The sequence below is a fragment of the Taudactylus pleione genome, unplaced genomic scaffold (assembly GCF_031769625.1).
Source record: "Taudactylus pleione unplaced genomic scaffold, aTauple2 ptg000007l, whole genome shotgun sequence".
Classification (NCBI taxonomy): domain Eukaryota; kingdom Metazoa; phylum Chordata; class Amphibia; order Anura; family Myobatrachidae; genus Taudactylus; species Taudactylus pleione.
In genome coordinates, this window is record NW_028284410.1 from 29043823 (window position 1) to 29069600 (window position 25778).

Genomic DNA, 25778 nt, shown 5'->3' on the forward strand with positions numbered 1-25778 from the left:
TCAGCTTTAACAGACAGACAATCATCCTATAATACATAAGTGTATCATCATTATAAGAGTAAACCTCAATGCAGCAACTACTCTAGAAATCCTTACTGATTATAAGTATTATATTATGTTTTGACATTGCGGATGTGTTCACATTACTCCATGGCACTGCAACGGGTATCATGCTCACTTTTAGCAAACAAGGGGTTAGAACAGAGTTTCCCAAACTCCGTCATTACAGTCCAGAATTTAAGGATATACAAGATTGAGTCCAGATGTTTAAATCAAGAGGCTCCAGTGGAGTGGCAGCCGCGGGTGGTCAGGGGCTGTGCTTTATAGCAATAGGCTGCACGGCCCCTGCACTGCATGGAGGAGGAGGTGTAATATGCGGTCTTTAAGTTAAAAGACCATAAATGGTCGCAGCTCCAGTCCCTGCCTCCAGCTACTCCGGCGCCTATGCCAGCAACAGGTAAGTTGGAGGGAGGAAGGGGGCGGGTGGGGAGGGGTGTGGGGAAAGGGGGAGGACACGGGGTGCTTCAAAATTAAATTATATATTACCCCTCCCCCCACATAAAAACATTCTGACGCTCCTGCACAATGCAACCAAAATATTTTAACTGTAATTTTTCATTCTTTTCTATCATCACCAATATGTCATTGGAAACATCACTGGGGGGGTTCCAGTTGCCCACAATAGTAATATGATAGAATTTTACTAGCGCTGTGACAAAATGTTCATTATTTCTGTTTGTCCCGTCAGGTGATTTTAATATAATGCTGTCCTTCTTGGGAAGCAAGTAAGCAGTTGTCACTCCATGAACTTGATACTGCCTGTTTTCCCCACATTGTTTCTATTAAATACACATAGTAAATCTAGCTTTATTAATGGCAAACACCATATTTTATACCATAGATCTGTACACATGGGGGGGTTCCAGTTGCCCACAATAGTAATATAATAGAATTTGACTAGCGCTGCATGTTCTTCTCAGTATCATACATTAAATAATTAGTACCACCTGTGGATCTTTTAACATATGTCAGCCAGTAATAAATACACCTATGCATTAACTAGGTGATCTGGAAAACATGCACTGTTAGGGGTGCACTGCTGTTGACCATCTATATGCTTAATTATTAATACTGGATAATAATACACTATCCAGTACAAGACCAATATGTAAATATATGTTCAGGGCAGTGCTAGGTTCTTTTGCTGCTCCCCCAGACTCCCCACATCTGAAATAAAAACATTAATCTCAGACAGGATGGCCCTACTGCCGCATATAATGGCTTGCTGTGATAGCTGGTCCTGTATATGCTGGAATTATGACACACAATACACTTTGTATGACGCAAAGATGGATAAGTCCTAGTAATGCCCTCTACATGGATTGGCCACCCTCATTCTAAAATCAAGCATTTGGAAACCCACCCTCAAGAAATCCTGCGTTTGCCACTTCTGTATTGAAACCACCATAGAAGGGAAAGATGTGTCGTACAGTATCTCCTGTTTTCTGTCAATGTCACATTGCAGTGATAGGAGTGGCTTCCACTCCCTATTTGCTTTGGTTCCATGCCTGCGGGTGCTTTATAATTAAAAACAAAGTCCTCATTTTCATGCATTCCCTCCCTCTCTAGTCTCCATTTATTGTCATCATCAGTGCATTAGAGAAATTATAACCTTCAGCATGTTACATTGTAAGAACTGGATTTAAATCAGACAAGAAAGCACTATGTGTACTGTTTCCAGGAGAAAGCTCTGCAGAACATTGTCCAAGCATAGAATAAAATACAAGAAATGCATAACCTATCTGTGAATCTGCAGAGTAAGAGTGATCCATAAGCCTACTAAATGTGCGTTAAATATATTTTTATAGTTATGATTTTTCACCTTGTTTATCCTTACACTTTCAATGCTTTGCAGTGATTTCATGTGGAAATCCCGGGACCCCCAGCAATGCACGTGTGATCTTGAATGATGGCCTGGTATTTTCTAGCTCTGTTCTTTATGAATGCCGTGAGGGTTACTACTTCAGCGGACCCATGAGGCGGGACTGCACTGTCAATGGCACATGGGCTGGCACTGCTCCAGAATGCACAGGTAAAGAAATCCACCCGTTATGAATGAATTTACTGGCTGCAGTAAATGATCTGATGTAAGATCTGGGCACACAGTTTAAAGATATATCTGCAGATTGAGTGATCTGCAGATGATGGTTATGCATACACACTAAACAACCATCATCTGTGTTCTGTGTGCTGGCCGGGAGACGGGTCCCGATGGCTGGAGGCGTGTCTCGTCCCCGTTCCCACAGCAAGTGTACAGGTGGGCGGCTGACCGCCCGTACACACAGCACAATGCCCCAATATATCTGCAGATATATTGAGCATCAGCTGTGCAGCACAGCTAACGCAATATGTCTATATCGCTGGTACACACTGGCCAACGCACGCAAGATATATTGGCGATCAATTGATTGGCCAATATATCTGCCAGTGTGTACCCAGCATAAGTGTGTAATATTTAGCAAGTATTTGCTTCTCTGATCCATTTTCTGTTTCATACAGTAATCAACTGTGGGGATCCGGGCACTCCAGCAAATGGTATCCGACTAGACAATGATTTCCATTACAATCGTACAGTATCCTTCCAGTGTTTGCCTGGATACATGATGGAGTCAGACCGGGCAGCAACCCTTTATTGCACAAAAGATCGCACCTGGAATGGCACAAAGCCACTCTGCAAAGGTTAGGGTCAAGCTTAGGTACTTGTTTTTTCCCAAAGTCCCTGATAACTATGAGTGCTGAATACCCTGCCCTCCGTTAAATCTGCAGTTGTTGAACAGTGTCATGCTGCTTTCGGCATCAGGGTGTAGGAGGTCACTTGCCTGGTCATCCTTCATTTACTGTAGAACTTCTCTGAACAATACACAGCTAGATCAAAATTCCAACCACTATATTATCCATTTCTTTTTTTTTTTGATAGCCAAGTAATATTACCCTATAGAATTATTTGCCATGTAAATCGAGAACCGCCATTAATGAGGTGATTAATTGTCCATATTTCTGACACTATTTTGAGATGACCTTGTGTTCTATCTCTTTCTCAGCTATTACTTGCTCACCTCCTCCCTCCATTACAAATGGGAAAGTGGTGGGATCAGACTTTCTCTGGGGTTCCAGCCTTTCATACACCTGCTTAGAAGGTTACCAGCTTTCCCTGCCAGCCGTCCTTACCTGTGAGAGCAATAGGACCTGGGTGGGAGAGGTACCACAATGCTTCCGTGAGTGTGCAACCTCGATTTTTCTTATTGCAAGTAGCTGGAGATGCCTCCCATTAATTCGTGTTTCTTTCCTTTTGCAGCTGTATTCTGTGGAGATCCAGGCATTCCAGCTCATGCTCGGAGAGTAGATAGAGGCTTCAACTATCGTTCATCCATTTCTTTTTCATGTCCCCCTCCCCTGATCTTGGTAGGATCATCACGCAGGTTTTGCCAGTCAGATGGCTCTTGGAGTGGGACTCAACCGAGCTGCATTGGTTAGTTGGTGTTGATACACAGTAGTCAGTCAACTTGGAAATTGACCAAATTGTCTCAAGATTGGCATGGGTGTACAGCAAACAATTGGATCTGCTCAATCAAATTAAATGACCATTGGGGTGTGGCAATTTGACCAATCTATTGAATGGTTAGATTGTGCAATACTGCTCTTCCTGTATGGTGTCAGTGGCCAAAGATCTAATCACTGACACTAAGGGCCGGTGGTTTATCGATGAGTTATTTTGTTCAGAATCACTCAGTATTGCCATTGAGCAATAACTGTAATTCATTAATTTCCCTAACTCTCAAATAAAAAATTTTTATTTTAAATTCATGTCATTTTTTTTCAGTCTTTCCAATTAATTTACTGTAAATAGGCAGTGCATTTTCAATGTGCTCTGAAAGTAATCCAAAATGCATTACCCACAGAAGTGAATAGGAAAAGCTCAGCCAATTGCAAGCATTGTTTACATGCTGGCTGCTTGTGATTGGCTAAGCAGATACTGACCTTCAGCACCATTGAAAAGGAAGGTACAGTATTAGTGGTAAAGCAATGGAATATTATTGTGACAGGGTGACAGTACATGTTGGCATTTGTAACTCCACAATAATCCTTACACTTTTTTTCCTTTTTAAATAAAAAAAATTCTACTAATTTCAATTGCCATTTTTTGGGATTCAAAAAGTGGAACTTCACATGGCGATTTGGCTTTTGGAGATGAGGTTCAATTACATATCACCATATAAATCAGAAGAAGGTTTGGTTAAAAACGATCTTTGCTGGATCTTCCCCTAAATTTAGAGCCTGACAATCAAGCTGAATAGTATTTGTGTTAAAATGTTATTCATCTTTTAGGTAAATGCTGTAACTGATGACATGATCTGAGCACACACATCATGGGACTGCTTTACACTGAAACCAAAAAAATCAATCTCAATTTTTTTTCTTTTCTACAATAAGAGAAACATTAATCACAGTCCTTGGATTTATAAGGCAATTGACAGATTCAATAACAAATTATATCACATTCATTTTACAGATCCCTCCCACACAACCTGCACTGATCCAGGGATCCCGGCCTTCGGAATGCAGAACAGCTCTCAGGGGTTTCAGGTAGAATAGAATTGTCTCTTTTTATTTAAATGATATTGTTATTCAATCGCAATAAACTAAATTAGTTAAAACTTACTGTCAAGTTCAAGTGTAAAGGCGAAACTGCTCAGTAGAAAACCAGGCAACTATATATGTAAATGCTTGGACACTGGTAAATACAACAAAAGGTCAAATGACTAATATTAAGGTTTTTAAGTTACAGTATATAGCAAAATTGATTTTAAAGGTATGAAAGCCATTTAAATAGGTATTTGTTTAAGTTTTTTTTTAAGAATTTGTCATTGTGTGATTTATTGTACAATACCACTTGCTACCTTGTTAGAATATAACAATGCCTTATAGAGTATCATCTAGGTCAGACATGTCAAACATGTAGCCCAAATGCACATTTATGCGGCCCTACAGTGTGCGCCCAAATACACATATTATACGGCCCAACAGTGATGACGTGCAGCGCTGCCGGGGAGAGACCCCACAAGACCTGCACTCCCAAAATCCTGCCTTCCAGCAGTAACGCACTGCTAGGAAGAGACGCCACAAACCACAAGGCCTGTGTTCCCGCAATCCAACCTTCCAGCAGTAACGCACTGCCGGATAAAGATGCCACAAGGCCTACCGCCGTGCTCCCAGCTGAATCTCTGTTGCACACCCACACCTCAGCCAGCCAGGACAGGGCAAGCGCTGCAGCTGACACTGGAGTTGCTCAATATATCACAGCTGTAAGTACTGCCTGGTGCTGCCATGCTCTGATACGTGCCACCAGGGCTGCCATCAGGAATTGTGGGGCCCGACACTGAGCAAAAGGGCAGGACCCCCTACCTCTTCCCACACAGTACAGAAATCGTGAGTCAGAGTCGCGGGCCTCTGCCGACTACAGGTACGGCTAGTACCACCCTCAGGCGATTCCGTCCTGTGCAACCGCACACACTCCTCCTTATGGTCCTGTATATCTATTAGGGGTGTGCATCGGCCACTTTTCGTGTTTTGGTTTTGGATCTGGATCTTTCTTCATGTTTTGGATCTGGATTGGTTTTGCCAAAACCACCCTTCCGTGTTTTGGGTTCTGGATTTTGTGTTTTGGATCTGTATTTTTTTGAAAAAAAGCATAAAAACAGCTAAAATCACAGAATTTGTGGGTTTTTCTGCTCCTATGCTATTATTAACCTCAATAACCATAATTTCCACTCATTTCCAGTCTATTCTGAACACCTCACAATAGTGTTTTTATGTCCAAAAGGTTGCACCGAGGTAGCTGGATGACTATGCTAAGCGACACGAGTGGGCGGCACAAACACGTGGCCCATCTAGGAGTGACACTGCAGTGGCAGACAGGATGGCAGTTTGAAAAACTAGGCCCCAAACAGTACATAATGCAAAGAAAAAAAAGAGGTGCAAGATGGAATTGTCCTTGGGTCCTCCCACCCACCCTTATGTTGTATAAACAGGACATGCACACTTTAACAAACCAATCATTTCAGCGCCAGGGTCTGCCACACGACTGTGGCTGAAATGATTGGTTCGTTTGGGCCCCCACAAAACAAGCTGGCAAATAATCTGTCCGTGCACAAACTGGCTCTACGGAGGCAAGATGTCGTCCTCATCCTCATCCTCCTCATCCACCGATTCCTCACCCTCTTCAGTGTTGTGTACATCCTCATCCTCACAGAGTATTAATTCGTCCCCGCTGGAATCCACCACCACAGGTCCCTCTGTACGTTCTGGAGGCTGGTCTCCCTGGAAGAGTTGATAATTCATTTTTATGAACATCATCTTCTCCACATTTTGTGGAAGCAACCTCCTACGCCTTTCGCTGACAAGGTTCCCGGCGGCACTAAACACTCTTTCAGAGTACACACTGGAGGGGGGGCAACTCAGGTAAAATAGAGCCAGTTTGTACAGGGGCCTCCAAATTGCCTCTTTTTCCTGCCAGTACAGGTACGGACTGTCTGACATGCCTACTTGGATGCTGTCACCGATGTAATCCTCCACCATTCTGTCAATGGTGACAGTATCATATGCAGTGACAGTAGACATGTCAGAAATTGTTGCCAGGTCCTTCAGTCCGGACCAGATGTCCAAACTTGGTCCTGCCTGCCCTGCATCGCCGCCAGCGGGTTGCTTAGGATACCTAAGTTTTTTCCTGGCAGCCCCAGTTGCGGGAGAAAATGAAGAAGGAGCTGTTGATGTGTCACTTTCCGCTTCAGCTGACAGTGTTTTCACCAGCAGGTCTTTGCACCTCTGCAGGCTTGTGTCGGCCGGAAAGAGAGACACCACATAGGCTTTAAACCTAGGATTGAGCACGGTGGCCAAAATGTAGTGGTCTGATTTCAACAGATTGACCACCCTGGAATCCTTGCAAAGCGAATGAAGGGCTTCATCCACAAGTCCCACATGCCGAGCGGAATCGCTCCATCTTAGCTCCTCCTTCACTTTCTCCAGCTGCTTCTGCAAAAGCCTGATGAGGGGAATGACCTGACTCAAGCTGGCAGTGTCTGAACTGACTTCACGTGTGGCAAGTTCGAAGGGCTGGAGAACCTTGCACAACACGGAAATCATTCTCCACTGCGCTTGAGTCAGGTGCATACCCCCTCCTTTGCCTATGTCATAGGTGGATGTATAGGCTTGAATGGCCTTTTGCTGCTCCTCCATCCTCTGAAGCATATAGAGGGTTGAGTTCCACCGCGTCACAACCTCTTGCTTCAGGTGATGGCGGGGCAGGTTCAAGAGTGTTTCCTGGCGCTCCAGTCTTCGGCACGCAGTCGCTGAATGGCGAAAGTGGCCAGAAATTTTTCGGGCCACCCAAAGCATCTCCTGCACGCCCCTGTCGCTTTTCAGAAAATTCTGCACCACCAAGTTTATTGTGTGAGCAAAACATGGGACATGCTGGAATTTGCCCAGATGTAATGCCCACACAATATTGGTGGCATTGTCAGATATCACAAATCCCCAGGAGAGTCTAAGTGGGGTAAGCCACTGGGTCATGATTTCCCTCAGTTTCTTTAAGAGGTTGTCGGCGGTGTGCCTCTTACTGAAACTGGTGATACACAGCGTAGCCTGCCTTGGAATGAGCTGGCATTTCTGAGATGCTGCTACTGGTGACGCTGCTGTTGTTGCTGCGTAAGGTGATACATCTACCCAGTGGGCTGTCACAGTCATACAGTCCTTAGTCTGCCCTGTTCCACTTGTCCACATGTCCGTGGTTAAGTGGACATTGGGTACAACTGCATTTTTCAGGACACTGAGGACACTTTTTCTGACGTTTCTGTACAGTCTCGGTATCGCCTGCCTAGTGAAGTGGAATCTAGACAGGATTTGGAACCAGGGACACACTACCTCCATCAATTGTCTAAATCCCACTGCACTAATGGCGGATACCGGACGCACGTCTAACACCAACATAGCAGTCAAGGCCTCAGTTATCCGTTTTGCTTCAGGATGACTGCTGTCGTACTTCATCCTCCTCGCTAAGGACTGTTGGAGGGTCAATTGTTTAGTAAAAGTAGTGGTGTTCCTACATCCTCTCTGGGATGATGAACGACTCCCAGCAGCAACAGCAGCAGTGGCAGCAGTAGGCATAGCAATGCAGGATCCTCCAGAGGAATCCCGGATAGGAGAGTCAGTCATGCCAGTGACATGGCCTGCAGGACTACTTCCGATCCTGACTAAGGAGGAAATTGACGAGGAGGGAGTTGACAGTGTGGTTTGCAGGCGCTTGGATACAACAGGAAAAAGGGATTTAGGTGTCCCTGGACTGCTTACGGTCTTAGCCAAAGTTTCTGAACTTGACAGTAACTTTTTATGAACACGCTGCAGGTGACGTATAAGGGAGGATGTTCCTAGGTGGTCAACGTATCCTACCCCTACTTATTTCACCTTTACATATGGTACATATGGCAAGACAGTTGTTGTCCGGATTTGGATAGAAGTATTGCCAGACCACAGAGGTGGAATGTTTGGTCTTCTGCCCAGGCATGACCGTGATGGGATTTTTCATCCCACTGATAACAACTGTCTCCCCCGGAGCATGATTTAAACAAACCACATCACAATCAGAATCCTCCTCGCCAACTTCCTCCTCAGCGCCAGCTACACCAGTATCCTCATCCTGTTGTACTTCAACAGTGACATCTTCAATTTGCATATCAGCAAGTGGACTGTGGGTGCTCCTTTCAGCACTTGCATAGGGCATGCAAATGGTGGAAAGATCCACCTCTTCCCGTCCAGTGCTGGGAAGCTCAGGCATCGCAACCGCCACCACACTTAGACTCTCCTTGGGGATTTGTGATATCTTCTTAGAACGCACAGTTCTTCGCTATGCTTTTGCCAGCTTAACTCGTTTCATTTTTTTAGCGGGAGGAGGGCTTCCATCGTCAAATGAAGCTGAACCACTAGTCATGAACATAGGGAAAGACCTTAGCCTTCCTTGCCACTCCGTGTCGTAAATGGCATATTGGCAAGTTTACGTTTCTCCTCAGATGATTTAAATGTTGTTTTAAAGGTCATTTTCCTGAACTTTGTCATTTGGGATTGTATATGCCCTCTACTATGACATTGGGCATCGGCCTTGGCAGACGACGTTGATGGCATGTTATCGTCTATGTCATGACTAGTAACAGCAGCTTCAGCACTAGGAGGAAGTGGTTCTTGATCTTTCCCTATTTTATTTTTATCGGAGAAACTTTGGTTCCCCATTTGTGTTATATTGATATATACGTGCGGCTAAGGCACACACAAACACAGAAAATAATTTTTTATTTTTGTTGGAGACTAGTGCACTTTGTGGGTTACACCACCCTTTAAGAAATGAGCCAGCTGGCTCTTTACTTATGGGACACAGGCGCACGCTTGGCGCTGCTCCTTTGTTGATGCACGTGCAGCTACAGTGCACACAATTCACAAAGACAGAAAAAAAATAAAGAATTTTTAATTTTTTGTGGAGCGCACTTTGAGGGTTACACCACCCTTTAACAGACAGACGCATGCTTGGCGCTGCTGCTTTGGGGATGCACGTACAGTGCACACAATTCACAAACACAGAAGAAAATGTTTTTTTTTGTTTGGCGTGCACTTTGGGGGTTACACCACCCTTTAACAGACAGACGCACGCTTGGCGCTGCTGCTTTGAGGATGCACGTACACTGCACACAATTCACAAACACAGAAAAAAATATATCTTTTTTGGAGAGCACTTTGGGGGTTGCAGCACCCTTTAATGGACGAGGCAACCGGCCCTTTACTTATGACACAGGCGCACGCTTGGCGCTGCTCCTTTGTTGATGCACATGCGGCCACGGTGCACACAATTCACAAACACAGAAAATTCATTTTTATTTTGTTTGGAGTGCACTTTGGGGGTTACACCACCCTTTAACAGACGAGCCAGCCGGCCCTTTACTTATGACACAGGCGCACACTTGGCGCTACTTTGTTGATGCACGTGCGGCTACTGCGCACACAATTCACATACGCAAAAAATAATTTTTTATTTTGCTTGGAGTGCACTTTGGGGGTTACAGCAACCTTTAACGGTCAAGCCAGCTGGCCCTTCACTTATGACACAGGCGCATGCTTGACGCTACTTTGTTGATGCACGTGCGGCTATAGTGCACACAATTCACAAGCACAAAAAATATATTTTTTTATATTTTTGGAGTGCACTTTGGGGGTTACAGCACCCTTTAATGGACAAGCCAGCCGGCCCTTTACTTATGAGACACAGGCGCACGCTTGACGCTACTTTGTTGATGCACGTGCGGCTATAGTGCACACAATTCACAAACACAAAAAAATATATTTTTTTATATTTTTGGAGTGCACTTTGGGGGTTACAGCACCCTTTAACGGACAAGCCAGCTGGCCCTTTACTTATGGGACACAGGCGCACCCTTGGCGCTGCTCCTTTGTTGATGCACGTGCAGCCACAGTGCACACAATTCACAAACACAGAAAATATTTTTTTATTTTGTTTGGAGTGAACTTTGGGGGTTACACCACCCTTTAACAGATGAGCCAGCCGGCCCTTTACTTATGACACAGGCGCACGCTTGATGCTACTTTGTTGATGCACGTGCGGCCACAGTGCACACAATTCACAAACAGAAAATATTTTTATATTTTGTTTGGAGTGCACTTTGGGGGTTACAGCACCCTTTAACGGACAAACTAGCCGGCCTTTTACTTATGGGACATAGGCTCACGCTTGGCGCTGCTCCTTTGTTGATGCACGTGCAGCCACAGTGCACACAATTCACAAACACAGAAAACGTTTTTTACTTTGTTTGGAGTGCACTTTGAGGGTTACACAACCCTTTAACAGACAGACGAAAGCTTGGCGCTGCTGCTTTAAGGATGCACGTACAGGGCACACGAATCACAAACACAGAAGAAAATGTTTTTTTTTGTTGGAGTTCTCTTTGGGGGTTACACCACCCTTTAACAGACAGATGCACACTTGGCGCTGCTGCTTTGAGGATGCACATACAGTGCACACAATTCACAAACACAGAAAATAATTTTTTATTTTGTTTGGAGTGCACTTTGGGGGTTACACCACCCTTTAACAGACGAGCCAGCCGGCCCTTCACTTATGACACAGGCACACGCTTGGTGTTACTTTGTTGATGCAAGTGTGGCTACTGCGCACACAATTCACAAACACAAAAAAAAATATTAATTTTTTTTGGAATGCACTTTGGGGGAGAACCCCTGATGCACAGGTCACCCCCTGGACAACACTACAGCACCCCTCTAGGACTACAGCTTTTATGGGACACTGCACAACCAGCCAGCCCCTATAGAGTTTGGAGTGTACACAGCCCCTATGACTGCAACTGACTGCACAACACAGCCCAGCCAGCCCCTATGACAGCAGCACAACACAGCCCAGCCAGCCCCTATGGACAACAGCAGCACAACACAGCCAGAGTGAGAAATGGCGCCGATGCGAGGACCTTTTATAGAATCCAAAACCCGCGAGATCCGGAAGGCGGGATGATGACGTTTTGCCTCGATTTCAGATCCGAGTCAGACGGGAAAAGTCGAGCCTGACTCGGATACGACTCGGATCGGGGGCGTTCGGATTTCAGAAATCCGAACCCGCTCATCCTTAATATCTGTAGATTTTATTTTGTGTGTGTATGTGTGTACACAGATACAGTATACTCTATCTCCCAAGCCTCCTTCTGCCTCACTCTCTGTAGCCATGCACACAGTGCTGCACCATCCCCTTCTGCCTCAGCCAGGCAGCATATGAATCTCCTTACCCTTCTGTTCCAGGCTGCTGCTCCATAGTTTCTGTGGCTCCTCTCTCTTCTCTTCAGTTCCGCTGTCCACCGTGAAAGTGGTGCCTGTCAGTCCCCCTCTACCTCTGTATAATAAAGATTTTTATCCGGCGTGCGTGACGTCACCCAATAATAAACTTTATTATACAGAGGTAGAGGGGGGCTGACAGGCACCTCTTTCATGGTGGACAGCGGGCCCCAGTAGCAGTAGCGGCGGGGCCCCACTAATTTGCACAGGCAGTAACGGCAGCGGTGGGCTGGAGTTGGTCGAGGGCCTCTTCACTTGCGCTGGAAGTTGCGGCAGCATCGGCGGGCGGACGGGTGGAAGGAGCGGAGCAGGCCGGGCACCCTTTCTCTGTCAGAGTGTCCGGGCCCTGGACAGTAGTCCCAACTGTCCCCTCCCTTATGGCGGCCCTGCGTGCCAGTGTCTGTGCAGTCACACAGCTGCTGCCTACCTTTCACAGTTATAGAATTGGAGGCTGTGTGTGTGTGTGAGTGTGTGTGTGTGTGTGCGTGTGTGTGTGTGTGTGTGTGAGGCTATGCAAATGGTAGTAAATGAGATTCAATGCGATTCAAATTTGAAGCTTAAATTCAATGAAGTTGGTGTACCTGACTTTGTAGAAACTCGCAAGTTTGCACGTGAAATTATTTCCATGTTCGGAAGAACCTACCAGTGTGAGCAATTATTCTCATTAATGAAAGGAAACAAGTCTCCTGCTAGGTCCAGATTGACAGACTTTCATCTTGGTTCAGTTTTAAAAGTTATCACATCCAATAAGATTTCTCCTGAAACGGGCAAACTGGTGACAGCAAAAAGATATCAAACATCAGGAAGAAAACATTAAAGTTATTGTTTTGTTCCTGATACTTGACATCTCTTTGCTTAAACTTCATTGTTGGTTTTTCTTAATAAAAAAACATTCAAAATTGCATATAAGGCTCTTAGGGGTAAATTTACTAAAGTGAGAGTTTTAGATTCTACTTAACATTTAACTAGCACCTTCTAGAAGATAATAGCTAGAATCTGATTGGTTGCTATGGGCAACATCTCTTCTAAAACTCACTTCTAAAAACTCTCACTTTAGTAAATTTACCCCTTAGACCTTGAATATTCGGCCAGGTTGGGATTTTGAGTTTGACATGCCTGATCTAGGTGCAGATGAAGCTGAATAATGTTTTCTTTCAAAAATTTGATTGTCTTATGCTGTGAAGCCAAGAAAAGTACAAATCATCACCTGGGGTAGAGAAAAACAGTAGTCTTTATAAAGTGCCTTTAGAGTAGGGGATGTGTTCTGCTGTTTGCATCAAATCAGGAATTGATTACAACATTGACACAGCATATTGACTGCATGAACTATGTATTACTGATCAATATGCCCTCTAACCTCGGAAATCTGAAAATGAAGATTTATGAGATGTAAAAATCAAAATAATGTATAGTAACTCCATGGTGGTTACCTGTTATTTACTCTGGATACAACATAACATTTTACTAACTCATTAGGAGTTCTTTAGGAAAGCGAACATTTGTGAGGTTCATTTCTGGCTGGTCTGCACAAAAGATATGAGTGATGTTTTGTGATTGCTATGTGCATGCTCAGCAAAAGTAAAAACATCACCATAAAATTAAAGTATGGATAACAGTGACATTTGGATCTCGCGTTTAATTCACTTACTTGGAGAAATGCACAGTCTTCAGTCAGGAGCTAGCTATCATTTCACTGCCTTCTCCAAAGCTCATAGATGTTTGCAGAAGCTGAGATACCTGCCGCTAGTAAGTACAGAGCAAATGGGGGAACATGGGGAGGGGGTCAATTAAAAAATAATGTAAGGTAAACCTGTTTATTTTTGTAACACTGATTACTACTAGACAATATGCTATAACAGGGTTGTATCTAGGAAAGTGCAAGAGGGAAAGCCACCTACAGTAGTGCACAAATCTGAAGGGGCCACAGGAAATCGTGTGTTAGGTTAATTTGGTCACAACTGAGGGATTGGAGATGAAAGTCAAGTTTCATTCTTGACCCAGGTGCTAACATTTATTGTTACATTTCTTACGGTTCTTTGCTATACAAAGTCCTAAGGCAAATAATAATTGGCACATTAGATGAATCTAACTCTAAGAAATTTGTAAAATATTTCCAATTTAGCCACATATACCAAACTTTTTCAAACTTGGATTCCGCTTGTCTGACCAAATAAGAATACTTCTCATGGGCCAGAGAGGTATTAAATAATGATATCCATTGTTTAACCACTGGATCTTCCTGGGCCATCCAAGTACGGGCTATACATACTGTAGGCTGCATAAATTTACAATATATTGTTTAGTGTATCTATCCAGTCCATTTTCATCCACTATGCTCAGTAAACACACATTTGCTGATAGAACAGCCCTCGGGACTCCAGTATCTGATATAACCCCTATTACTTGAGTCCAAAAATTTTAAACCTTTGGACCCATACCAAATGTAAGAAAGTACAATCTTCGGCCCCGCACTTAGGGCACTTAGAGTTTGTCCTACTGCCAAATTTATGTAACCGTATTGGAGTAATATATACCCTATGCCAGTGGTTCCCAAACTGTGTGCCGTGGCACCCTGGGGTGCCTCGGGACACTTGCAGGGGTGCCTTAGGACGGTGGTCCAGCACCAAAGCAAATTTATGGTCAATGTAATATAAATATGTGGACAAATAGAAGCACAAAGCTGTCCACCACTATATAACCAAACCTAAGGCTGACAGGTAAGCACAATTTACTTCACTGTACTACACTACATTTTTTTCAGAATTTCTCAACAACAAACTTTAGGCTTAGGGGTGCCGTGAAAACAATACTGATACTCTATGAGCTGTGATTCAAAAAAGTTTGGGAACCACTGGTCTATGCAATATAAACAGTTGGATTTGTTGAAAACTAATAGAAACTGTAGATACCTGTGGGCCTCTTTAATGTCCATACCCTGAGAGTTGTACTAAGAACCTACTGAAAAATTAATCTTTCATAAGGATAAAACATTTAAACACTATAATTTCCAGATAGCTCAGATCAGGGACGGTGCTTATGATGTAACTTAAATTGAACTATGTTGCAAGTAATTTATAAAGGGAAAATGTCTATACTTAAGAAACTTGTTCACCTCCCTCTTAATTCTTCTCTCCTTTTTCTTCTCCCTCTATATCTCCGTAAATGCAGGTTAGCAGTATAGTACAATTCAAGTGTCACAAGGGATACCTCCTACAGGGCTCCACTACGCGGACCTGCCTCCCAAATTTGACTTGGAGTGGGGTGCAACCAGAGTGCATTCGTAAGTTCTGAAAGTATAGAAAATGGAGAAATTGTGTTGATTTTCCAAAGCTGTAAATGGTATGGTTAATAACTTTGTGAGTGCTTACGGTAGTAAATGTCATAATACAAAAGTCAAATGATATTTATGAGAAAAGTACATTTAGTTTTAGATGAGACAAGATTAGGTCGTGTTGCCTATGATGCTGATAAGAAAAAATTTAATATAGCATCCACACCAACCAACTGTTTTAATCATGTTATTTGTCTTATCAACCTTCTTATCTTTAAGTAATTAATCAACTTCGATTCCACATCAGGGTGATATTTATTATTTATAATCAGTTTAAAATTAGTTTACAATGCAAGACGATGGAGGTTAATGTTTTTTGACATTTGTGTTTCTTCTGTTTTCTACAGCCCATAACTGCCGACAGCCTGAGACACCCCCGCATGCCAATGTCGGAGCAATAGACTTACCATCTTTGGGCTACACATTGATCTACACTTGCCAGACTGGTTTTTACCTGACCGGGGGCTCTGAGCATAGAACCTGCAGGGTAGATGGGAGCTGGACAGGGAAGCCTCCTGTGTGTCTTGGTAAGGGGGTACCTATTGGTATGTTAAGGCAAGTTAACAAATTATGGTCTTAATCAGGTAGATATTTTTATAAATGTAGCAGTTGAAGCAGTCTATTGCATTTGTATGGTTCAGAACTAGGGGAAGCCAACAATTCACAAGCATATGCCTTCTTCCTGTTGTTGCCCTGAGTATGCATCTATTTTACAGCATACATGTTGGGCATCCAACACCCTTTGGGCAATAGATGTGTATGACTATGCACATATGCTGTTCGGATATTCAAATGGATATTCAAATCTGTGTTTGAAAACCAGATACAGAAGTAACTTTATCACTGTGAATGTATGCCCTCTAGTACTAAACTCCAGCCAATCAGAGATCCCTGAAGGTTATACTGAATTCTATTTGGCTGGAGAGCAGAATAAGAAATGCAATCTTTGTAGTTCAACCAATCACAGAGCTAAAAGTGCTTTCTTATTAGCACCCTGTTCATTGCTAGTCTTGCATAGGTGATTAATGTTTGTATTTAGGATTATGGTTCTTTATGTTATATTATAGATGTCATAGACTTAAACTTTTACTCTATATGGTGGGCATTAGGACGGCATTTTGAGGGGATGTACTTCTTGTGCTGGATATTGGGCAGTGTGTAATGGATAGTTGAGATGGTTGTGCAGTCTTTTCTATTTTTGTATTATTGCATGCATGAATGTATTCACATTCACAACACAGAACATATACCATTTGCATCTATGTCAGCGTATTTATTTTTCGCTCTACTGTGAACAAACACAAAGTATGTCTTATTTGCCATGGCTCACTAACAATTGCTTGCCGCAGCAATGTTTTGAAGTCCTTCATGTCCACCTAATGTAGATCAACATTAGATCCACATATGTTAGCACTTGCACAGCACTGATACATAATTTACAGCCTGAGGCAAGTATACTGCTGCCATGCAGGTCTGAGTGTGTGATGTACCACAGCCTTACCTCACCAGTGGGTTTCTTTTCCAGCTGATGTCAGACCCAGTGGAAAACCTATTTTCCCAGCTAAAGAACCTCCCATCCAGAAAATATCCGGTAAGAAGCTTTGTTTACCTGCTGGGCTGTAAGACAGATAATTGATTGATTTGTTGACATTTTCATGACATCCAGAGGATATAAGTCTTATTCCTTATAGCCTGACTGTCATTATGCAGTTTGGGGACCACCATTATGTGGGTTGATGTTGCTTAATTGTAATTAAAATCTTGTTCATCTTTATCTTGGTGCCATTAGTATGTTCTCCCCCTAATATTTTGATTAAGGTTTTTGGGGGGAATTATATGTTGCCCAACTGGACGTCTCCTTTTATTGAAATCAAAGTGGTAAAATGTCAAGAATGGTAATGTAGAATAAAAAAAGGCATATTGGACTCCTTGTTGAAGCAGCATCCTGTGCTTCTTGGTTTAAACTGGTTTTGAATTTCAGAAAATGTTTGAATATGTAATCCTATCTAATATTATATTGATAGTAGTTATAGCAAGAAAGCTATAATTATACGGTTACCATTACAGTTCCTGCTGATGTCTTTGCCAAGGACTCTCTTTGGAAAGGATCTTATGAATATCAAGGAAGGAAACAGCCAGCAATGCTCACGGTCACCAGTTATGATGTTGGAAACAGTAAAGTTAATGCCACTATGATTGATCACAGTGGGGTAGAGCTACAAGTATCAGGTGAGCCTGGAAGACTGAAGCCAGCCCAGTCCTCATAACATTAAATACATTTGGTGCCACCATGTACCTTACTACATTTTAATGAAAAACAAATGTTGTATATCATGTAAAAATGGACCCAGGTCACCTCTGTTTACCCCTATCCTGCTACCCTGCAATACTTAACCCTGTCAGGGCAGGGTTCTCCTCCACTGGCCTTTCCCATCTCTGTTGCAGCAGTGAGAGCTGTTGGCGGGGAGGGCCACCCACCCTTGCTCAAAATGTGTTTGTCCGTCTCAGGACATATTATCCTCCATTATTAGTTATATGTATATGTTTATTCAAATGGCACAATACAATGTACACCTTACCCTAAAAATGACAATAAAAATACAATACAGCATGTGAGTAATAAGTGTAACAGGAAAACACTTAAGACTGAGGTACTGTATCTCCCTTCCCTGACCCAAGAGCTTACAGTCCAAATACAACAATAAAGGCAAAGTACTGATGTTCAGAATACAAGTTCAATATTTTATCAATATTATAGAACTGAAGCAATGATTTATTTTCATGTAGGACCAGTTTATTTATATACTAATTAATGTATTTTGTATGGAGACTATTTGTTATTTTAGTCAATTCTATTCCAGTAGATTTGCATAAGATATTTCATTCTTGGAAAGAGGAGTATTCTCATAATGTTGTCCTTATTTATCACAGGTATTTACAAAAAGGAAGAATTTCACCTTCTTCTCCAAGCATATCAGATCCGGGGACCAAAAGACATCGTCATGGAGAAGTTCAAGATAGAAAGCTGGGCTTTGGATGGCCATGTAAGTCTGTTTCTTATGATGATAATATACATCAATGGATCACCATATAATCTTAAGGCGCATATCCACTATACAATTAAAATGAACGATTGAACAATAATGACATCATTATCGTTCAATCGTTCATTAATTGTGCAGTAATTATGGCCTGAACATGCAGGCCGACCTGACGAGAACGTCAGGTTGTGCATGTTCGGGGATGAGGGAGGGTGCCTGCACTGAACGACATATCGTTCAGTGTGGGCACATTATCCACTGAACAGTATGATGAACGATTGAACGATTATGATGTTGTAATCGTACAGTCGTTCTACACTCGTGTAGTGGATATGCACCTTTAGGAACATAAACTCTGAATTGGTTAATGTCAGACTACAGTACATTTATACACAGGTAAAAAAATAAGAAAATTAACAACCTAAGCCCGACCCATTTATTGGCGAGAAGAGCACTTCAAGAGCTACAGCAAGACAGCCACTGCTACCATTCGTTCCCACAAGAAAAGCCAACAACAGCATTAAAAAAGATAAGGGAGGGAGTTTTGGAACAACCTCAGAAGCAAGAAACCTCCCACCTTAAACAACAGTAATATGAAACAGTAAAATACGCTCACAACACCACTCCACAAGCCCTGATACACCAAAAACAAAACATATGCTAAAAGACGACCATTCTCACAAACATTGTATGTGTTGACCCTAGCTTAGAGGGTTACCATCTGCCAGGCATATTAAATACCCTCTTGTCACCTTTCCTTTACACTGTGTTTATGTATATAACAAAGTGTTTTTTTGCTTTGCAAGTGAAATTACAGAATTTTAAAAATTTTGGAGACTCTTATCCATATCCCATTGCAACAGCAACAACCAAATATCGTCTAATATGAGTAGCGCCTGTCAGTATATGAAGGGTAGTCCAGATACATTTGCAGAAAAAAAGTATAATATACTGTAGTCTAATGTAGATATCAAGGTATACTTGGGCCTGAAGCGGATTGATGGGCATATCCATTCATTGCTGTAGAGACGTAAGAATAGAGACAGATGATTGAATGATAAGGAAACTCATCATTGTCGTTTCAGATATGAATGTCTGGGATAGACATTGAGCCATTCTAAATATAAATGATTGTAATAGTCTCTGAGGTTTTACAGCAGATGGGCAAAAGGATAAGTGTCTCATATCTACTGTCACATGCTATGTTTCTATACTGCTAATTCTAGAGACAAAACATGTGCATTCATATGATAACTGCATTGTAGAAGCAGATTACCACCTACCTTTATCCATTTGTAGTAAATCTCCTTTTATCACAATTACATTCAACATATTCTTATTATTTAATAAAACAGAAACGCTGCTGGACAAACACCACGAATGCAGTATTGTGTTCCTATATGTAACAAATATGCATAATATACATATGTATAGTCAGGTTTGAATAAAATATGTATTCCAAAATGGGAGTGCAGGTGAGGGGTGGAGTAAAATGTAAGTGTAAACTGTACACCCCATACATACTGTTGTGAAAAAGCATCCATGCACTATATTCTGCATGATAGAAAAATAAACAATTTAAGCTGAAGAATTCCGGCTGTAGAATTCACTTGTTGAATCCCCTTATGCATACAGTATATTGCATTCTTACTTCGCTGGCAGTTTTCAATTCAGAACGGTGCACAATGTGTAATCCTCATTGTGGATTTTTGTATTGTCACCGACTATTCAAACTAGGGGTGAGCGGGTTCGGTTTTACTCGGTTTTACTCGGATTTTTTTATTGGCTATCGCCGAACATGTGTTTTGGATAGCGAATAAAATCGAGCCAAATTTGCGGTAAAGTGGCGATAAGAACCGAGTAAAACCGAGTAAAACCGAACCCGCTCATCCCTAATTCAAACCTCTGACATTCCTAGATTGATCTATTGTCTTTGAAGTATGTTTTTTGAGGTCTCACTTGTGTCCCTTTAATCCCTCATTGTGGCCATATATTGCATGGATAGAGTATCAGCAGATTGAAAAGCCCACATTGAAAGTGCTGGCCCATAAATGCAATGCACTATTGCCTGCATCAATGCTTCAGAGGGCACCAGTGCTACATTTTTGCCAGAGGCTAATACCAGAAGTAGAAAGTGCTTCCAAGGGTGAAAATTACATAATGTACAGTATATTATTCTTACTGATCATCGCTAGTGTGGCACAGTCAAAATTGTCATATCTAATGGATGTTTTGTGTTATTTTCACCTATAGGTTTCTTCTGAATCTGTCGGGGGAACATATGTTTATCAAGGCTTTGTGCGTGGAAAAGGATTCGGTCAGTTTGGACTTCAAAGGATAGGTAAATTTACCTGATTATCAACATCTCAGATAAACTGGGTTATTAATGTTAGATATAGTTCAACAAAAATAAAATACCATGCAGTAAGATTTGTCTATGCCCATAGTGCTTACTTGCCAACTTACTTTCAGAGAGTCCCTGAAATAGTGGTGATCTCCCGGAATCACTGAAGATTCTAGCAATCTCCTTGTGGCTGGGCCAGATAGGTGTAACACAGTGATGACATCATCACTCTCTGCCCACTATAGAGGAAACACTGGGGAGGATGTGTGCAACAAGAAAATGGCCAACACTCACAATCACACTGATGGCTGTCTGCCCAAGGTTGTGTGTGTGTGTTGAATTGCATGATTCTGGTGGAAGGAAGAGAGTTGGATGAGTAATTACTAGTAATACTAGAATATAGTACAGTGCATTATATTTTGATTGCACATTTACATAAAACATCTTACATTAGTAGGTTCATGGTCTCAAAGAGCAGACATATTGGCCATCTGTGCACGCTCTTTGCTGTGACATCTGCAATTAGTTTGCAAAACTTAAATATCAGTTCACAGGCTCCTATCTCAGTTACCCCTTAGCTTCATTTGTAGCTGATATATAAAATATATAACATAAAATATATAAAATAAAAAAACCTCAGAAACTGTCTATATATATATATATATATTAGGGGTGTGCACCGGCCACTTTTCGTGTTTTGTGTTTTGGTTTTGGATCTGGATCTTTCTTCGTGTTTTGGATCTGGATTGGTTTTGCCAAAACCACCCTTCCGTGTTTTGGGTTCTGGGTTTTGTGTTTTGGATCTGTATTTTTTTGAAAAAAAGCATAAAAACAGCTAAAATCACAGAATTTGTAGGTTTTTCTGCTCCTATGCTATTATTAACCTCAATAACCTTAATTTCCACTCATTTCCAGTCTATTCTGAATACCTCACACCTCACAATAGTGTTTTTATGTCCAAAAGGTTGCACCGAGGTAGCTGGATGACTATGCTAAGCGACACGAGTGGGCGGCACAAACACGTGACCCATCTAGGCGTGAAACTGCAGTGGCAGACAGGATGGCATTGAAAAACTAGGCCCCAAACTGTACATAATGCAAAGAAAAAAAAGAGGTGCAAGATGGAATTGTCCTTGGGCCCTCCCACCCACCCTTATGTTGTATAAACAGGACATGCACACTTTAACAAACCAATCATTTCAGCGCCAGGGTCTGCCACACAACTGTGGCTGAAATGATTGGTTCGTTTGGGCCCCCACAAAACAAGCTGGCAATTAATCTGTCCCTGCACAAACTGGCTCTACGGAGGCAAGAAGTCGTCCTCATCCTCCTCATCCACAGATTCCTCACCCTCTTCAGTGTTATGTACATCCTCATCCTCACAGAGTATTAATTCGTCCCTGCTGGAACCACAGGTCCCTCTGTACGTTCTGGAGGCTGGTCTCCCTGGAAGAGTTGATCATTCATTTTATGAACATCATCTTCTCCACATTTTGTGGAAGCAACCTCCTACGCCTTTCGCTAACAAGGTTCCCGGCTGCACTAAACACTCTTTCGGAGTACACACTGGAGGGGGGGCAACTCAGGTAAAATAGAGCCAGTTTGTACAGGGACCTCCAAATTGCTTCTTTTTCCTGCCAGTACAGGTACGGACTGTCTGACATGCCTACTTGGATGCTGTCACCGATGTAATCCTTTAACAGACAGACGCACGCTTGTCGCTGCTGCTTTGAGGATGCAAGTGCGGCTACAGCCCACACAATTCACAAAGACAGAAAAAAGAAGAAGAATATTTTTATTCTTTGTGTAGCACACTTTGAGGGTGTCACCACCCTTTAACAGACAGACGTACGCTTGTCGCTGCTGCTTTAAGGATGCAGGTGCGGCTACAGCCCACACATTTCACAAAGACCGAAAAAAAAAGAACAATATTTTAATTGTTTGTGTAGCACACTTTGAGGGTGTCACCACCCTTTAACAGACAGACGCACGCTTGTCGCTGCTGCTTTAAGGATGCAGGTGCGGCTACAGCCCACACAATTCACAAAGACAGAAAAAAGAAGAATATTTTTATTGTTTGTGTAGCACACTTTGAGGGTGTCACCACCCTTTAACAGACAGACGCACGCTTGTCGCTGCTGCTTTGAGGATGCAAGTGCGGCTACATCGCACACAAGTCACAAACACATAAAAAAAATAGTTTTTTATTTTTTGGAGCACTTCGTGAGTTACACCACCCTTTAACAGACAGACGCACGCTTGTCGCTGCTGCTTTAAGGATGCAGGTGCGGCTACAGCCCACACAATTCACAAAGACAGAGAAAAGAAGAAGAATATTTTTATTGTTTGTGTAGCACACTTTGAGGGTGTCACCACCCTTTAACAGACAGACGCACGCTTGTCGCTGCTGCTTTGAGGATGCAAGTGTGGCTACATCGCACACAAGTCACAAACACATTAAAAAAAATTTTTTGATTTTTTGGAGCACTTTGAGAGTTACAACACCCTTTAACAGACAGACTCACGCTTGTCGCTGCTGCTTTGAGGATGCAAGTGCGGCTACAGCCCACACAATTCACAAAGACAGAAAAAAAAAGAACAATATTTTAATTGTTTGTGTAGCACACTTTGAGGGTGTCACCACCCTTTAACAGACAGACGCACGCTTGTCGCTGCTGCTTTAAGGATGCAGGTGCGGCTACAGCCCACACATTTCACAAAGACAGAAAAAAAAAGAACAATATTTTAATTGTTTGTGTAGCACACTTTGAGGGTGTCACCACCCTTTAACAGACAGACGCACGCTTGTCGCTGCTGCTTTGAGGATGCAGGTGGAATCTAGACGGGATTTGGAACCGAGGACACACTACCTCCATCAATTGTCTAAATCCCACTGCACTAATGTCGGATACCGGACGCACGTCTAACACCAACATAGCAGTCAAGGCCTCAGTTATACGTTTTGCTTCAGGATGACTGCTGTCGTACTTCATCCTCATCGCTAGGGACTGTTGGAGGGTCAATTGTTTAGTAAAAGTAGTGATGTTCCTACTTCCTCTCTGGGATGATGAACAACTCCCAGCAGCAGCAACAGCACTAGTAGGAAGTGGTTCTTGATCTTTCCCTATTTTATTTTTATCAGAGAAAGTTTGGTCCTCCATTTATGTTATATTGATATATATACGTTCGGCTAAAGCGCACACAAACACAGAAAATATTTTTTTATTTTTGCTGGAGAGTAGTGCACTTTGTGGGTTACACCACCCTTTAAGAAATGAGCCAGCCGGCTCTTTACTTATGGGACACAGGCGCACGCTTGGCGCTGCTCCTTTGTTGATGCACGTGCAGCCACAGTGCACACAATTCACAAACACAGAAAATAAATTTTTTTTTGGTTTGGACTGGAGTGTACTTTGGGGGTTACAGCACCCTTTAACGGTCAAGCCAGCCGGCCCTTTACTTATGACACAGGCGCACGCTTGGCACTACTTTGTTGATGCACGTGCGGCTACTGCGCACACAATTCACAAACACAGAAAATAATTTTTTTTTTGGTTTGGACTGGAGTGTACTTTCGGGGGTTACAGCACCCTTTAACGGTCAAGCCAGCCGGCCCTTTACTTATGACACAGGCGCACGCTTGGCACTACTTTGTTGATGCACGTGCGGCTACTGCGCACACAATTCACAAACACAGAAAATAAATTTTTTTTTGGTTTGGACTGGAGTGTACTTTGGGGGTTACAGCACCCTTTAACGGTCAAGCCAGCCGGCCCTTTACTTATGACACAGGCGCACGCTTGGCACTACTTTGTTGATGCACGTGCGGCTACTGCGCACACAATTCACAAACACAGAAAATAAATTTTTTTTTGGTTTGGACTGGAGTGTACTTTGGGGGTTACAGCACCCTTTAATGGTCAAGCCAGCCGGCCCTTTACTTATGACACAGGCGCACGCTTGGCACTACTTTGTTGATGCACGTGCGGCTACTGCGCACACAATTCACAAACACAGAAAATAATTTTTTTTTTGGTTTGGACTGGAGTGTACTTTGGGGGTTACAGCACCCTTTAATGGTCAAGCCAGCCGGCCCTTTACTTATGACACAGGCGCACGCTTGGCACTACTTTGTTGATGCACGTGCGGCTACTGCGCACACAATTCACAAACACAGAAAATAATTTTTTTTTTGGTTTGGACTGGAGTGTACTTTCGGGGGTTACAGCACCCTTAACGGTCAAGCCAGCCGGCCCTTTACTTATGACACAGGCGCACGCTTGGCACTACTTTGTTGATGCACGTGCGGCTACTGCGCACACAATTCACAAACACAGAAAATAATTTTTTTTTTGGTTTGGACTGGAGTGTACTTTCGGGGGTTACAGCACCCTTAACGGTCAAGCCAGCCGGCCCTTTACTTATGACACAGGCGCACGCTTGGCACTACTTTGTTGATGCACGTGCGGCTACTGCGCACACAATTCACAAACACAGAAAATTATTTTTTTTTTGGTTTGGACTGGAGTGTACTTTCGGGGGTTACAGCACCCTTAACGGTCAAGCCAGCCGGCCCTTTACTTATGACACAGGCGCACGCTTGGCACTACTTTGTTGATGCACGTGCGGCTACTGCGCACACAATTCACAAACACAGAAAATAATTTTTTTTTTGGTTTGGACTGGAGTGTACTTTCGGGGGTTACAGCACCCTTAACGGTCAAGCCAGCCGGCCCTTTACTTATGACACAGGCGCACGCTTGGCACTACTTTGTTGATGCACGTGCGGCTACTGCGCACACAATTCACAAACACAGAAAATAATTTTTTTTTTGGTTTGGACTGGAGTGTACTTTCGGGGGTTACAGCACCCTTAACGGTCAAGCCAGCCGGCCCTTTACTTATGACACAGGCGCACGCTTGGCACTACTTTGTTGATGCACGTGCGGCTACTGCGCACACAATTCACAAACACAGAAAATTATTTTTTTTTTGGTTTGGACTGGAGTGTACTTTCGGGGGTTACAGCACCCTTAACGGTCAAGCCAGCCGGCCCTTTACTTATGACACAGGCGCACGCTTGGCACTACTTTGTTGATGCACGTGCGGC

At 42.9% G+C, this 25778-nt stretch overlaps 1 protein-coding gene across 1 annotated transcript in view; it reads left to right on the forward strand.

Annotated features, from left to right (window-relative positions):
* Positions 1 to 25778, forward strand: part of CSMD2 (CUB and Sushi multiple domains 2) — a 1115355-nt gene that overhangs the window by 1072202 nt on the left and 17375 nt on the right. The window contains exons 58-68 of the mRNA XM_088462676.1: positions 1916 to 2092; positions 2560 to 2739; positions 3102 to 3275; positions 3356 to 3529; positions 4571 to 4644; positions 15121 to 15232; positions 15631 to 15810; positions 16809 to 16874; positions 17351 to 17512; positions 18215 to 18327; positions 20578 to 20665. Coding sequence (XP_088318802.1) covers positions 1916 to 2092; positions 2560 to 2739; positions 3102 to 3275; positions 3356 to 3529; positions 4571 to 4644; positions 15121 to 15232; positions 15631 to 15810; positions 16809 to 16874; positions 17351 to 17512; positions 18215 to 18327; positions 20578 to 20665 — 1500 coding nt within the window. The remainder of the gene's footprint in view (positions 1 to 1915; positions 2093 to 2559; positions 2740 to 3101; positions 3276 to 3355; positions 3530 to 4570; positions 4645 to 15120; positions 15233 to 15630; positions 15811 to 16808; positions 16875 to 17350; positions 17513 to 18214; positions 18328 to 20577; positions 20666 to 25778) is intronic.